This window comes from Oncorhynchus mykiss, chromosome 25 (assembly GCF_057628025.1).
Source record: "Oncorhynchus mykiss isolate SJ-2025 chromosome 25, ASM5762802v1, whole genome shotgun sequence".
NCBI classification, from domain to species: Eukaryota; Metazoa; Chordata; class Actinopteri; order Salmoniformes; family Salmonidae; genus Oncorhynchus; species Oncorhynchus mykiss.
In genome coordinates, this window is record NC_143046.1 from 52,785,664 (window position 1) to 52,802,561 (window position 16,898).

The 16,898-nt window shown below is 41.8% G+C and overlaps 1 protein-coding gene across 7 annotated transcripts in view; it reads right to left on the reverse strand.

The window, feature by feature from the left end:
• Positions 1 to 940: 940 nt before the first annotated feature.
• LOC110505280 (protein quaking-A) overlaps positions 941 to 16,898 on the reverse strand; it is a 91,188-nt gene continuing 75,230 nt past the window's right edge. For 2 of the 7 annotated variants that reach the window (XM_090220491.1, XM_036963035.2), the window contains exons 5-8: positions 12,135 to 12,222; positions 10,085 to 10,501; positions 5,568 to 5,642; positions 941 to 4,513 (exon numbers count right to left, since the gene is read on the reverse strand). In XM_090220491.1, coding sequence (XP_090076617.1) covers positions 4,497 to 4,513; positions 5,568 to 5,642; positions 10,085 to 10,501; positions 12,135 to 12,222 — 597 coding nt within the window. In that variant the 3' untranslated portion in view covers positions 941 to 4,496. The remainder of the gene's footprint in view (positions 4,514 to 5,567; positions 5,643 to 10,084; positions 10,502 to 12,134; positions 12,223 to 16,898) is intronic. The other 5 variants (XM_090220493.1, XM_036963038.2, XM_090220492.1 and 2 more) reach the window with 3 other exon arrangements.

Consider the following 16,898-nt stretch of genomic DNA (forward strand, 5'->3'; position numbering starts at 1 on the left):
TAGTGCTTGGTTTTTGCGACTGCGCTTGAAGAAACGGTCTTATTTTCCAGATGGACTGACCTTCATGACTGTTTCTCTTGGCTTATTTGAGCTGTTCTTGCCATAATATGGCTCTCTTCTGTATCCCATCCTTACCTTGTCACAACATAATGCATTTGAGCCAATCAGTTAAGGACATGTTAAAAATTAATTTAAGGCACACCTGTTAATTTAAACAAATTCCAGGTGACTACCTCATGAAGCTGTCAAGGAAAAGGGTGGCTACTTTGAAGAATAAAAATGTTGATTTGTTTGACTTTTTTGGTTACTACGTTATTTCGTAGTTATTGTCACCACCATTATTCTACGACGTAGAAGTTAGTATAATTTTTTTTTTTTAATCACTGGCAGGAGTAGCTGCGTCCAAACTTGACTGGTGCTGTATATCTCCATCACCGATGTAGGGTGATCATTTTACAGACCACATTGGTTGTGAATCAGATGAGCAACTCCTTGACAAGGCATAGTACTGTATGATGAGCTGCCTACTAGGTTGGAGTTGTACCTTTGTTTTGGACCCTAGTGTTTCACCTGCAGCCGGCCCTTCCAGTTACACCTACAGAAGGCAGCTCCCGGCGTTCGCCAACACCACGCGTAACCACAACAAGAGTCGCGATAAACAGAAAGGACGGACGAGACAGAGCAGCAGTGTTGGAATTGTGAGCATGAAGAGTATAGCAGGTGCACAGGTTCCAGTTAGACAGTGTTTTTTGGATGAGTATTCGCCTTGTGTATGTGCGTGCAGATATGAATCCTGCCGTGTACAAATATGCATGTGTGCACGTGTTGTGGCCAGACACCAGTTTTAATCGTGTTAGTCCGTGAACCAGACCAAGGTAGTACATTAATAAAACTGGTTAAAAACACAAGACAACAAAAAAATAAAAAATCAGCAAGTTAGTAAAATTCTTACTAAGAATGTTTTATTAAAATAAATGCCAAGGGGTTAATAAGAAAAATAACAGCATACACCATCAAAACTAAATGCAAGCATGTAAAAATACTTATGACAAGAAAAACGAATAAAGTCGCTAATGAGTTAAACAAGCTAGGATTTGGCAAGAAAACCAAATTTAACTCTAGTAAAGTCAACACTCCCCAATAGAGACAGATTTCAAGATGGGGGGGGGTTGCAGTGGGCATCAAACAAGTTGCAGTGGGCATCAAAAGAAAGTCAGAAAAAAGATTGTATAATATACATATAAAATGAGATTAGAAAAATACATTATAAACCTGTAACAATGGCTGTAAATTACATTATCATACATGTAGTAGGCAGGCCAGAGTGAATACGGTACAGTTCACCATACACATGATGGACTAAACCAACCTTACACGATGACACAGCGTAACATTGCAGAGGGAATATGTCTTAATACTGTCAAAATGCTGAATTGTCATCTCTTGCTCCACTTTAATATTGCATTTTTTTTTAATAGAAGAATTCATAACACTGAAAACAAATGCATTAACATGTTCTGTGTGACAGCATGTATGAGAAAAATAAAGTGTCAGACTGCCAGGGAAGGTGAAATATTTAATAATCCATAATGTCTCGATTTTATATACTTTATTTTCTTTGTAATTAGATACACCCCGTTTAGTTTGAGTAACTAAAAACTGCTTAGTTGTGAAGTCAAATGTGTTAGCCATAAAGAGGTAAGGCCCCTTTTCTAGTCTGTATACGGCATGTTGATCACTTCCAGAATTGGCACGGACGCACATTGTGGCGGGAACATTTGACTAAGACCTAGTAAAAAATAAACTTCACCCAGCTCAAGCCCCATCATCAGTGCCTCCCCTTCCAATAGAAAACACCTCTGGACTACTATCTGGAAAAAGCATCTTGGGGCTTGAAGTCATGACTTGGCTTCATTACCGAACTGTAGTGGGAAAGCATTAGCATGTTTTAAATTTTTTTTTTTTTTTACAAATTGGTATACACGCAAATGCCTCTTCTCCTGTTACACACTCATTTTATATGTCCCTCATTTATTTCGCATTAATAAGATGTCCTGGCAGACTTCTGCATTGCTATTGGCAGTTTGTTCTTGGTAGAATAATCACAGTAACCAGAAATCAATGCAACAATAGCGATAACCTAATTCAAAACGAAGAGAAATAAGAAATACAACTTGTTCGGATGGCAGAGGGTAAAAAAGAATCATAAAACAAAAACCTTAACTTATACTTGGGAAGACGAACCATGGCACATATTTTAGCTGGTCATACGACTGCTATTCTTTTTGCATAGAATAACTTCAGTAGCTCAGCAATAATGACAGGAGCTACCCTGCGCAACTCCTAAGAGCTTATCACAGAAGCCGTTCCTCTCTGCACATTCCTCGTTGGTGCTGGATATTATCGAACAGAATGTTAACACTCGGAAAAAGAAACGACCGTCGATAAGGCACTTTTTCTATCTTCTCTGAATGTCTCTCCCTCGCTTCGTAACCCTTACATCCTTGCAACGTTTGTAGGTATGACTATTTTGGTCTTTATTTTCCTAGCCAATAATATCCAAAGTAACAGCATCTTCATCACCACCTTTATTCCTCTACACTATTTTTTTGTTGCATTTTTTTATATTTTGTAACTGCAAGTGAAGTATAAAAAGCTAAAATCGCCAAAAATATATTTCTCTTCTCCAGCACCCTGTAAAAGTATCCAATTGTGTTCTCTATCTTTAATATGCAATGACAGGTATCTACATATATAACAGGTATGTAAATAAAGCAATCTGAACAGGCAGGCATGGCTTTCACATCCTATTTTTTTTTTCTTCTCTTGAGAAAGAATGAGAAACTGTCATGGGCTAAGGAGCTGGACCATACCTTTATGGAGACACATTGTGGATGTGCTAATTGGGGGACTTCAAAACGGTATGAGGAGAGTTAGAAATAAATACACCCCTCCCCCCTCCCCAAATCAAATAGATTCTTATTTTCATGAGAGCAAGTATCATGACCCCATAAAGAATTGATTGGTATCAAATTTGAAAGAGATTAAAAGAAAACTACAAAATATTCTAGCAAAAATAATTGGCCAAATGCTGATAAACAATTTGAAAATGGATTTTAGGCAGGGGTGTAAATATAACCAAAAGGCAAAATCAAACAAAGAAAAAATGAAAACAAAATGTAAATTTACAAAACTTCACTATAAAAGGAAGTCCTCTTTAGTGTCAATCGGCTTTTTCTCTTCATGGGAAACTAGAGCTTTGTGTGATAAACAACCTTGATCTTTTTGATCGGCTGTCAACTCGCACTTAAAACATGCACGAAATCATATCCTTTCAAGCTCTAAAATTACAGCACGCTCTCTGCAGTTAGATACATATTTATATAGATATAATTCAACTGGAACCCCTTTGGCTAATTACACAAACACACTTAATACTTTTTTTTTGTCTTTTAGATCACAGCTCGTATAATTCGATGGGATTCTCCAAATGCATCAGGCACTGTACATACACTTGGAAGTGTAGAGGAGCATAGTTAAGGTCAGTAGCTAGTCAACTATTTATCCATTGCTCCACTGTGCCCTAACCCTCAACACATACTACTTTCATTATAGTAATAAAAGACCTCTCCTCATCCCAATTCCTCCCCAGTGCCCCTCCTAGCTTCCTCTAACTGCCCATGATAGGCCTGCCCCCACAAAAGCTGCATTTTGAGTTCTTACAACCTGCTTCGTCTGGCTAGTTCTTCAGAGCTAATAAGTGTATTAACGAGAAAACAAAATCAAGTAAAAACCAAATAAACAAAATTATAATAAGCTCAATTCGCAATCAATTTAGCCATGCTTTTAACAGACAGCTGTTCAGGGCACACCCAGAATGTGTCAGCATACCATTAAGTCTCAGAGTTTCAAAATACAGGACTACATGAACAAGTTGGGAGTGTAGCTTCTCTTTCCTTTCATTTCTGTCATTGCCAGCAAGTAGGTGTGGAATGGGTTGGTGGGGTTAAGGGAATGAGGGACTTGGCATTGCATGTTGGATGGAGAATGAGGCCATGTTTTGGAGAGACAGCCTGGGTTCAGTTCCCATTTAGCGTCGTTTAGTGAATACTAGTGAGATCACCGAATCAGAGCAGGTATGGGTGGGGTTGTGGACACGGAGGGTGGGATCTTTATTGCTATATAAATTCAGTGCAGATTCATTAGTAACAATACATACACATCCACCCAGTTTGTGATTCATGAAGAAAAATAAATGGGAATTCAACTCAATGAACAAAAAGAAATAAAAACCAACTGTTGGGTTTGTATGATAGATATTGTGTTAAAAACCAAATGTTTTTTATCAAAAACATGTTAGGGTAACTGTACAGACAGGAGCCCCTCTCACTGCATCCGAGAAGCTAGCAAAAGGCAATTACCAGTTAACTGATCAGCAGGCAGGCTTGGGGCGGCTCGTCATTGGGTGAAGAGTTCAGAGGTCAGAAGGTCATGTGTTAGTTGCCGGTGGCGGCTAGGTGGTTAGAAACAAAAAAACAAAAGAAAAAAAAAGATAGAAAGGATATTAGTGTCAGCAAGAAGAGACTTATGACATCATTTTAACAATAAAATGAATGCAATCTTTTATTCCCCCTAATTTCCCGCCAAGAAACAAACCCAGCTAATCTTGTTATAATCATGACGTTGTTACATCATGATCACAACTACTAAGCCCCCAACCTAAATCAAAACGCAACATTGCCCCCAGTCCCCACAAACAGAAGCAAAGAAAACATACGCGTACAAAGTAAACAAATAAAATAAGTGTTTTAGTTTTCGCGGTTGGAATGCAAGTTAAACAGTGTGATTAGTGGTAAGAAGACTTAACACTAGTTTATGTAATGAATCGATGAATCACTGTTTCCGATCCCTTCTCTTTATTTATATTACAGTAGCCATAAACACATTTGTTAAATAAAACAAATAATATAAAATTACAGTACCTCGTGTACAACTGAAATTTTATTTTTGAAATTTTATTTCAATACTTAAAATACACCGGAGAAAGAATGTAAACTAGCTTAGATTAAGTAGGTCAGTTTTACATAAACAAGACAAATCAAGACAATTCAAGAGGAAAAAAAATGGTGCATGGTAGCAATGAGGCTACTTGTAGTGTTGTCTACTTTTCCCAGTTACCGTTTAGTCACTTTCCACTGTTCCTCACAAGTAGAACATAAATTGTTATGTATGGAACAAGTCTGACCTATTTTAGGATCTAATCTCAGAGGAATGTTAAGAAAATGTAGCTTGAACACTGCGTGTACTACCTGTTCTGTCACCAAGGGTCACAGTTCATGTAAACCAAAGCAATCAAGATCGCTTTTGCCTGAGCATTGAAATAGTTATATGGAGTACTGTGAGAACTATGTAAACAATGTGCATACCACAGTCAACCATTTAGGTGGTGTGTGTGTGTGTGTGTACGTGTGTAGAAAGGAACATGGTGAGAAAAAAAAAAGAATCAACTCAAATTTACGGCAATGCAATCAACAGTCAAAGTTAAGTATCTTAGAGACTAAACTAACCTCTGTCTGCGGTCACAATCCTTTGGTAAGGACGGACCCGCGAGTCATGCCGTCTCACTTTAGTAGCCATTGCACCTAGATTGCAACAGGTCCACAAGGTTAGAAACCATTCACTTCAGGAAGGGAAAACAAGTCTTACAGTAACACATATACATATAAAATATACAGACATGTATAAAAAAATACATTTGCTTTAACTTGATATCTATAAAAGTACAACTTAGGTAATACAATTCCATAGCACACAGTGTTAGAGGATTCTTTGAAACCGGCAGGCAGGGGGACAGGGGACTAAGGCTATCTAGAAGATAAACATGGCCCAGGAGGTGGATTGAGAAAAATTGAGTGATTTTTGTCAGGTGTGAAAATCCAAAGCAGCTCAGATCCTAACTGGATAGTGCTAGACACTACCTGGCTCTCTCACGTCACAAATGAAGACAGACCTTTCAATTATCCTAGGGCATGGTTGGTCTGGATATCATGCATGGAAATATAGTAAAATACTATACGTCTCAGTAAGGTTGTTGTATGCTTGCATAGGAACTGTGACCGTGCTTAGAGATCATTTTGTGTGTGAAAGGTAAATCCTTAAGTTGTTCTAAAAGCCTAGCTAGAGCGAGGTGCAGTCAGCAAAACAATTTCAGGACTCAGGGGTCGTATTTCTTGGGCTTTTATCTGACTGTCAATATTTCTGATTTAGTTTGAGCCGGGGAAGGATTGCCTCCCAGATTTCAGGGGCGAGAGAGAAACCGCGTGATGCTGGGGTGGCCATATTTCTCTGCTCTTCATTACCCAGAGAGTGTTTAAAAGAGATTTGTGACAGAGGCCTTCATTGGCTAAATGGTGGCCGTCCCCACAGAATGGGTCACCATGACAACCACCTGGGCACCCAGTCAAATCGCATACTACTAAACGCTCTTAGCTGCAGTCATCAAGTGAACACTAAAGGAGACTTAACTCAGAATGTTATCTCTAGGATCAGAAGGCTTGGGGAGGTTTCGATGCTGGAATGGGCCAGTGATGGTTACATCACATTTGAAAACAGCCAAACAGCCCTGGCAGGTAGGAAAACGGCAATGGTTCACAGGGATGGTTGATGGCTATGCCAGCCCGCCCACATTCCAATCTGTAGCACCAGATGTTCTGAGGTTTCCTAACGCTAAGGCCTGAGTAGCGCTTGTAGAGAGAATTGGTGGTGTTCCAATGGGTCTCCTTTGAAGGCACCGATCAATACGGCAAGTAAATAAAACCACACTAAGGTGCTGTGCCCTCCAAGTTAAAGAGAGAAAAGCCAGTAGGCTCTGTCCTACACAACAGCTCCCAGAGACATCCCTCACACACGCACCGACACAGGTCAGCTAACATAGCAGTCTTGTGATGTCAGGATCAACATCTAATTTACCCCGTATAGTCGAATTTAAGATGCATTAAAAATCCAACAAAATCAGTCAGTTGAAGCAAAATATATCGTTTTCGGCATTAAATAGGTCGCACTTCCGCATCAGCCAGTGTCGCACTTCCGCATCTGTGGTGAAAGGTGGCAGAGCTGGAAAAGGTGTGTGTCAGACCATGAGACATCCCGAAAATAAGTGTTCTTACACACGTCTGTAGCTTCCGAGTGGTTTGACTATTATGATCACTATGGAAAGGGGAGAGATTATACATTTTGCTTTACGACCTCCACAATTGTCACGGGACTCATCTGAAGTTAACCGGTACCCGTTTTTTAAATTAATGGAAGTATGAAGATATTTTTTAATTTGATTTTTTAAACACATCTTGTCGATTTAGGGCAGACGATTTATTATACATTTTTGGACTCTCCTTTTTTGCCATTTATGAAAGTGTTATTCACTGCATTTCTATGGACTTTAGTAGTAAAGGCCAAAATCAATATTTTATCAAATAATTAAATTGATACCTAAAGGGGGTCCTGAAATCCTAAATCAAATAGCTAAATAATCCATGGTATGATCATTTAAAAATAATTCCAGATGTCAGTTTAGCACCTCCCCCGACGTCTTAGATTAATGAATTAAGGCAGCGGCACAAACAGGAAAGTCCTCTGTCGAAACTCAATGAGGTATGCTGTGGATAACTCATTATTTGTACGAATTAAGAGTTTAACAGCCTGCATAAAAATATGACTTCCGGAAACTAGGCGTATGTCGCACGTCACTACTTCACAGGAGAGGCATTTTAACATCAACTAAAATACATGTTTGGGCAGAAATGCATTCTGGCGAATGTGAACTTTCACGTGCCTTAATAAAAAAAACTATATATCTAAAAAAAAAAAAAAAAATGTATTATTGTTAAATTACGAACCCAGTTGGTTTAGACACGGAAAAAGGAAGGAACCTTCCCACTAGAGATGGGCTGAATATGCCGGGAGATGAGTTTGGATTGTTCTGTCATGTAACATACTTTGGTTTATAACATGAGCAGCTCGGTATGTGTTGATAGTACTTTCTACTCTGCCCTTCTTTAAATGTACAACGTTAGCCATCGATAACTACAAAAGTTGCTACTTCTCAACTTTGATGCCCTGAATTTAGCAGGCGCTATCGACAGATTAGTTAGAAAAAATGATTAGCTACTTCCTGCACACGCCACGGTCAGTGTGAACCGGAGTGACTAGACAACACTGGCCAAACAGCTAGAAACAAGTTAAATGGTTCGTCTGCAGTGAAGCGTTCATCCATGTATACGGGTAAGAGTCTAGCTAGATTCTGATAAGTTTCTAATTTGGTCTGAAAGTCGTTTATTGAAAAATGTGACCTGTGTAGTAAAATTATTCTAAATCAGAAATCCATGTGCATTCTTAGTTATAGCCTAATGTTAGCTAGCTAACATCAAACCTGGTTAGCTACCTGTAGATTCATACTACAGCTATGATAATGTTGGTATTGGTTGGTAGTTTGAGTTGGGATTATAGCTGTTCATTGTATAGCCAGCTAGCTAGCTAGCGAGAGAGATAGATAGAGTGTGTAGATAGATCTCTATCTTCGCCAGATGTGTGCATTACATGACCCATCAAGTTAGCCAGGTGTGTTTGGGGGTGATTACGGCCACCAATTGTACTTCATGAACATGTCTAGACAATAGTGACCCATTTACTTAGCGAGATGTAGCTGGGGGTTGGTCATAGCATTTCCTTCACATGACCCATCAATTTAGACTAATCTAACAATTAAAAATATTTTGTATCTGAATCCTTTGTCGATTAAGGCAACCCCCCGCACCTCCGATTCAGAGGGGCTGGGTTAAATGCGGAAGCCATTTCAGTTGAAGGCATTCAGTTAGACAAACGGGATACCTAGTCAGTTGTACATTTTTTTATTTTGTTACTTGTAACCATTTCACTAATGTTTACACCTGTATCCTGTGCATGTGACAAAATCAATATTGATATAGTGTGTGTTTACCACACATGGTAATGTGAAGAACATTACCTGCACCAAAGTCAGATTAGTATATAGGCCAAGGACTAGTTAGTGTATTTCTACCTGCACTTTTCCCTTATTGTAGGCTACTACTTTCATCACTGTCTTGAAATCTTTGGTTGTTTACTAAACTAAATCACTCTGTTCAGCGAATGACTCATGTAAATCCCTAAAAGAGATGTGTGGGGCTAAGGCTTAAGAGGGTGTGAACAACACTGAATGGGTGTAGACAAAGAGCTCTCCGGTAGGTATACCAAAATATTCAAGGACCATTTTCTCAAAAGGTGGGATTACAAGTTAATCAACTTTCAAAGCAGTTTTACTTTCTAATTGTTCTTCAACATATGATATACAATGTTCTAGCTCTGAGTCTACTTTTATCCAATGTAAAAAATAAAAATAAAAAAAAATTGCTACATAAGACCGAATCAAGGCGGTTAGTTACAAATGTTAGTCATTATCGTCTATTTTGTTGAACATTTTTCTTTGGCAGCATATTGCATACACACCCGCACCTACAGAATGTAATTCCCACAGCTGACGTAATGACTGGGGAATGTCTGTGGCTTGTACTAAGTTGAAGTTCAAGAAGGTGAAAACTGAGACAAATGGAAAAATGAGAACAGTAAATTTAATGAACTTCCCCGCCGGGACAAAGGGGACTTTCTACTGGCATCAAGGCCAGAGTTGCAGAGTTAGCTGGGGAAAAACGGAATTATTTCAAAAGCTGTTGAAATCCAGGGGGAGCCACCGCCAGACTGAATCTGCCTCTTGCGAGTGCATAAAAAGGCAAGAACGCGGGTGTGTGCAATCATGCATGTCCCTGTCAGAAAGAGAGAGTGTGTGTGTGTGTGTGTGTGTGTGTGTGTGTGTGTGTGTGGTGTATTCTCAGACAAGGCAACAAAACTTGAGCCAGGAAAAGGATTTGGTGGGGAGATATGAAAAAATGTCTAACTGGAAGAAAAAAAATCCCTGTCCCCCTTGCCCTTTATTAGCCATGTACAGCCATTAGGTCATAAGGTCACATCAATAACAACCCTATTTTCTTTCAGCTGGATACGACATATTTACCTTTTAAGTCCTGACTGTGGCTCATCGAAGCCGCGTCCAAAAACCCAGGGTAAAACAAGCTGCCTTCCTGTCCAGGGCTAAAGGGGCCGCCGCCCAGGCCCCAGGGTCGCTTACCTAGAACCCCACTGTGGTCAATAGGGTACTCCAGCAGGGAGGTGGGCGCCAGGGCGTACGGGTAGTCGTACGGGGAGGCGTAGATGATGCCGCCGTCCGGTGAGGGAGGCACCAGGGTGGGGGTGCCATTGTGCAACATGCCCTGCATTTGGGGTTGTCGGATGATGTTCATGATGGGGGTGCCTCCTGGTGTGGGGGGCCTCATTTGCTGATGGGGGGCCATCATATGCCCCTGAGGTGCCTGTATTAGGCGGGGGCCCTGAGCGGCGGCTGCCGCCGCTGCAAGAGAGAACGCAAGGGGGTCTGCCATAAGCAAAAAGAGTGAAAGACAGAAAGATGGAGACAGAGATACAAGACAAGGGGGTAAAGATGTGGTGTGGGTGACCAAAATCACAGGTCGAGAAGCAGATTGGAAAATATAAAACAGCAGGAAAGGGGGGTAGGGGGGGAAAGGAGGGGGGGGGGGGGGCGGAAAAAAAGGAAAATTAGTCCATGCAATGATCAAGGTGAACCAGCACACCAAAAATTAAAGAAAATAAGAAACCCATCCCAAAATAAAAAAAAAGATACGTTGCTAAAATGATGCCATTACCCCAATGCACAGAGCATATTAAGCATACCAATCACCATGACAAGCACAAATTAATGTACAAGTGGCACAAGTGATCAAAACAAACACACAAAGCAACAGAAATTAAGCCACTGGCCACAGAGGAGACTAGGAGTGCCAGTTTCTGATATGGACCAATAGGATTAGGTCAATCCCCAGAAAAGACAATTGAGACTATTGGACGGCTCTGGGCCTATGAGGCCTTGAGTGGGACCGACTAGTTGATATTGGCCAATACTGAATATATAAGTACAGTTCAGATTCACTCCACTCCACTCCTCTACATGACCCTGAGACCATTTTGGTTGGCCGACAAAACCAATAAAAGATTGTCCAAATGGCTTTGCATATGTTCCAACGTCGTACCACACAACAGTTAAATCACTGACGGCCGGGGCAACTGAATCAATGTTTTACATGTAGCTCTTTGGCCCGTGATTTGGTGGCTGTCTAGGCTAATTCACACTAAGTAGCACTAGTCTGGTTATCTCCATTGTGTTGACAGCCACTGGTCCAGTCATTAGTTTTACAAACCAATGTCAAATGCCAAGTCAAATAAATAAATATATATATATATATATATATATGAAACTAATTTTCAACACTTCCAAGCCTTTTTGGACTGACCAAAAGTGCAAAACAAATACATTTATCGCCATTACTAATATCATTCAGTAACAAATGATAATGTAAACAGTAAATGGTAAATTGAAAGCAGTCCCCAATGTAAAAAAAAAAAAAAAAAACATTGCAATGCATTTATTTAAAATCACAGGCATGAAAGTGCAGAAACTGCAAGAGCACTGGGTGGGATGAACTCCACAGAAAGTAACACTGGTGATTGGAAATCAAAACTGTAACAGACGCGTGAACTTCATCATGCAGAGATGACTGAGTGATTTCTGCGATGCGCTGAAGGCATATAGAAACCACCTCGAGATTGCAACAAATTGTGATTGCATCCATATTGGGAGGGAGGGAAAGGAGCACAGAGGGGGGAGGGGCAAGAGGGAGGGGACACTGCTCAACTTTGATACAGGTGGTTTGTGAGGTAGGTAGACACTGGTTGGACAACACTTCAGAGGAAAAGTGCAGTCTACAAAAGAAATTTGGTCAAGACCCACGACACTGCAATGACGACATGCGTGAACCTAGTAGAGGCACACAGTATATCATGAGCATGTTACGTTTCTTCTTCACCGTGGTCATTAAGAGATTCTTACACGTCAATAAAAATAAAAAGATTGATTCTGATCAACTTTGCGTGTCACGTTAGTCAATGTGGATCAAAACAGGGCCTTTAGTGAATGTGGTTGTCACGCTTACGTGTCTTGATGTTGGTGTCACGGTACGTCCCGTTGAGAATGGCCAGCTCCATCAGCTGCATCTTCTTCAGATTATCCTCTCCTTCCGCCTGGAACAAACAAATCGAGTCATTTCAAGTGACAAGTCACTTCACCACTATTGCAAGAGGGACATGGGGACAGAAAAACCACTTGGGTCACAAAATCATTAGTGCACTCTGTAGCAATCTGTAAACGGAACACTGGTTTGCAATGAAAACTAGTTATTGGACGAACTCAGGCAGGTCCCCTTCCCGTTTCGTTTGCTTCCTGGTGAATACGCCCCAGTTCGTTCTCCATAAGCACAAGTTGCATGGGGGTGGAAGGCACAGATGAGCTTCAACACCATTGTCACGTTGCTGCATCTCACGCTTTGCTAAAATCGCTGACAGACATTAGGCAGGGAAAACGTACGCATAAACCACCCTATCAGCAAGATAATTACTGTATTTTTTGGGGTTCTCGTGCGCACTCAAATGCGCAATAACAGCCCAGTTAATGTCAGTCCTGTCAATGAATGTTTGGATAAATAAATACAAAAGCGCTGCCTCTGTCATTATCACCCAAATTAGTCAAGTGAAATTATTCATGTGGAGCAATTAAGTTAGCACGCCCCCCCCCTTCCTGAGCCTGCCATTTCCCCCCTGAAGTGACTAAACCCTTCATAACCATGAAAATGCAGTGATTTTCCAGGTAGTGGAGCGTAATAAAAGTAGGACCAGTGTGATTTCATTAGACAGACAAGATATCTAAGGCTGCAGACAGGAAAGCCCTCGCCAGACTTCACATCTGCTCTACGCTTTAGAAAGACAAGTGCTTCATGGATGCACCTGTACCGGAATACTCGAGACCCGATCTCAGACCCAAGCTGGTCCGGATCCAGAACTAAATGTCACAGGTCTGGGTCGGATCTGATATGATTGTCATGGTTGTGTGTAATTAACGGATTTGTCCGAAAGGAACATTTCAGATGCGAACGTGACTGCTGCAGTAGAGAAATTGTATAAGTTATGCTGCTGCACTTGCTTTCACGAGAGTGGGGTGTGTAGCTTGTTGGCCAATCATAAGTCAGTGGCATTAGGCTACAGTTGGAAACTCCATATGTGACCAAAGTTAAGATATCAAATCAATGGAAGGAGGAGTTAAAATGAAAAAGGAGGATAGGTTACAATGACCAAGAGACAACAGGTAGGCTGCTCCTTAAAATATGAATGGAGTTGTTTGGCAGCAGGTAGCCTAGTGGTTAGAGCGTTGGGCCAGTAACTGAAAGGTTGGTGGATCGAATCCCTGAGCCGCTGAGGTCAAAACTCTGTCCTTCTGCCCATGAACAAGACAGTTGTTCCTAGGCCGTCATTGTAATTAAGAACTTGTTCTTAACCGACTTGCCTAGTTAAATACAATTTTAAAAAAAGTTTTTAAAGTGTAGGACGAGAAAGTGCATGCCTTGAGTAGCCTAGCTAGCGTCTCCCAGTTTGACGCAGTCAAGACCGATACTACGTACTCATATTGGATGATAAACGAGCTATTAATCTACTATAGCATGAGCCGGCTTGGTTGGTTGCCGTCTCTCCTTCACCATGTCACTTGCTCACACTAGTCCACAGACAACCCCTGCTAGAGCGTCACTTCTCCACCTCCCTCCCACAAGCTTTATCGGCTCCGGTTAATAAAGTAGGTTAAACACGTATTTCTGCTGCTTCCCTCACTCGGATCGGGTCTGGATACAACCAGGTCTATACGGAACCGGTCTAGTTGTCCTCTGGTCCGTTTGGAACAGGTCTATTAAAAAAAAGAAATAGTATTTACGCATATTGGGTCCGGGTGGGATAGCCCCATGTCCCTTTTGGAACAGGTCCAACTTTGACCCGTTAAGGCCTCTACTTCTCAGAAAGCAGACTTGAGAGCTCCATTGTCATGACAGGATTACGTTTTGGCCGGGTTGTTCAGACTTGATAAAAGGAGGACAAGGCTGTTAACGGCGGAGCAATAAAGACGGGGGCCTGACTGACATGTTGGCGCACGATTCAATATCACACGCTTTTCTTTGGAGTAAATAGCCGGTTGAAAATCAGGCTAAGGTGGGGAGACAAAAAATGCAGCAGATAGCAAGGCTCAAAGTAAAGACCTCCCCAGAGAGGGGAAGACTGGGGGGCAGAGGAGACCGTGGTTTCAGACTACACACAAGGTTGTGCGCTACGGTCCGCAATAGTCGTTGGCTGTACTGGTGGCAATTAACAAGGAAAGGAAGTCTTTCTCCCTTTCTGCCTCGTTCTCTTCCACTCGCCCTGACAGCAGAGTGGTGAACTGGGAGTGTCAGAGTACCAATTCAGTCCTGGAAAGCCATAGTGCTGATGTCAGATTGAACTGCTGTACATAAATAGAATTTGTACAATATCTGATTATACTTTTACACGTCAGAAAGGGAACTGGAGTTCATAAATGAGAAAATGTGACAATGCAACAGCTTTTCGCCAACAGGCACATTTTCATGGAAGGTGGACAAATAACATGACGAGTACCATGTATAAGGGGTGGCAGGTAGCCTCTTGGTTAGAGCGTTGGGCCAGTAACCGAAAGGTTGCTAGATCGAATCCCCGAGCCGACAAGGTAAAAATCTGTCGTTCAGGGGTAGAACAAGGTAGTTAACCCACTGTTCCTAGGCCGTCATAGTAAATAAGAATGTTCTTAATTGACTCCCCTAATTAAATAAAGAATAAATATAATCAATTGGTGAATAGGCCTACAGTGCATTTGGAAAGTATTCAGACCTCTTCACTTCACATGTTTTGTTACGTTACAGCCTTATTTTAAAATGGATAAAAAAAATATCCTCAATCTACACAATGACAAAGTAAAAAACAGGTTAAGAATTTCATTACAAAAACAAAACTGAAATGCCTTATTTACATAACAATTCAGACACTGCTATGAAACTCGAAATTGAGCTCTGGTGCATCCGGTTTCCAGAGATGTTTCCACAACTTGGAGTCCACCTGTGGTAAATTCAATTGCTTGGACATGATTTGGAAAGGCACACCTGACTATATAAGGTCCAACAGTTGACAGTGCATGTCAGAGCAAAAACCCAGCCATGAGGTTGAATAAATTGTCAGTAGAGCGCCGAGACAGGATTGAGTCGAGGCACAGATTTGGGGAAGGGTACCAATAACTGTCTGCAGCATTGAAGGTCCCCAAGAACACAGTGGCCTTCATTCTTAAATGGAAGAAATTTGGAACCACCAAGACTCCCAAATCTGGCCGCTCTGCCAAACTACGCATGTGGGGGAGGGGGGCCTGGTCAGGGAGGTGTGACCAACAACCCAATTGTGACTGACAGAGCACCAGAATTCATCTGTGGAGATGGGAGAGTCTTACAGAAGGACAACCATCTCTGCAGCACTCCACCAATCAGGCCTTTATGGTAGAGTTGCCAGACAGAAGCCACTCCTCAGTAAGTCACGACAGGCCAATTGGAGGAGTTTGCCAGAAGTCACCTAAAGGACTCTCAAACCATAAGAAACAAGATTCTCTGGTCTGATGAAACCAAGATTGAGCCATTTTGCCTGAATGCCAAGCGTCACGTCTGGAGGAAACCTGGCACCATCCCTATGTATTTCAGTGGCAGAGAGAGGGAGACTAGTCAGGATCGGGGGAAATATGAAAGGAGAAAAGTACAGAGATCCTTGCTGAAAACCTGCTCCAGAGCGCTCAGGAGGTTCACCTTCTGGAGGTGGGGCGAAGGTTCACCTTCCAACAGGACAGCGAGTCTAAGCACACTGTCCTTGAGTGGCCCAGCCAGAGCCCGGACTTGAACCCGATTGAACATCTTTGGGGAGACCTGACTGAGCGTGAGAGGGTCAGCAGGGGATGGGAGAAACTCCAACTACAGGTGTGCCAAACTTGTAGCGTCATTTCCAAGAAGACGAGAAGCTGTAATCACTGCCAAAATGTGCTTCAACAAAGTACTGAGTAAAGGGTCAGCATACTTACGTAAATGTGATAATCGTTTTATTTTATACATTTCCCCCCCCCCCCCCCCCCCCAAAAAACTGTTTTTGCTTCGCCCTTATGGGGTATCGGATGTAGATTGATGAGGGGGGAAAAACAAATGTAATTAATTTTAGAATAAGGCTGTAACAAGTTGAAAAGTGAAGGGGTCCAAATACTTTCCCGAACACACAGTATATCATTCCCACCCCTCTATACTGTATATTACTAAAACATAAGAGGGAGCAGCTGGCGCTAACCAGGAATATTCTAGGCCACTGAAAGCATAAAAAAGGCACAAGAACCACATTGAGCCTAGAAGGATCCGAGCCCATTTCAACAACCTCAGAGTTGGGGAGCGAGAGGCCACTTCACATTTTCTACACCAGGCCTGCTGGCCTAATTAGACACGTTCACAGAGAATGGCTAACGCTAACCCTTCAACCTGGAAATGACCTCAAATCACTGCTAAATAGCTGTTAGAAATCACCACAGTGCCCAGGCAGAGGGGCCCAGTTTGCCCATTTTTAGTTGCCAAGCAGAGGTGGTTGCGGTAGCGTGGACGTCTTTATCTACCCATTCTGTTAAGATTCTCCGTCGTCTGCCTCCTTTCCCTTTTTAACCATCACAGATTAAATCAAATTGTGACCCCCCGCTGACCTTCTACACAGCTTCTCCAGTCCGGAAGAATTTTCATAAATGAGTCCCAGGAACGAGACAGCGTGTTTTCTTTCTCTGCTCCTTTTTTGGCCTCAAACTG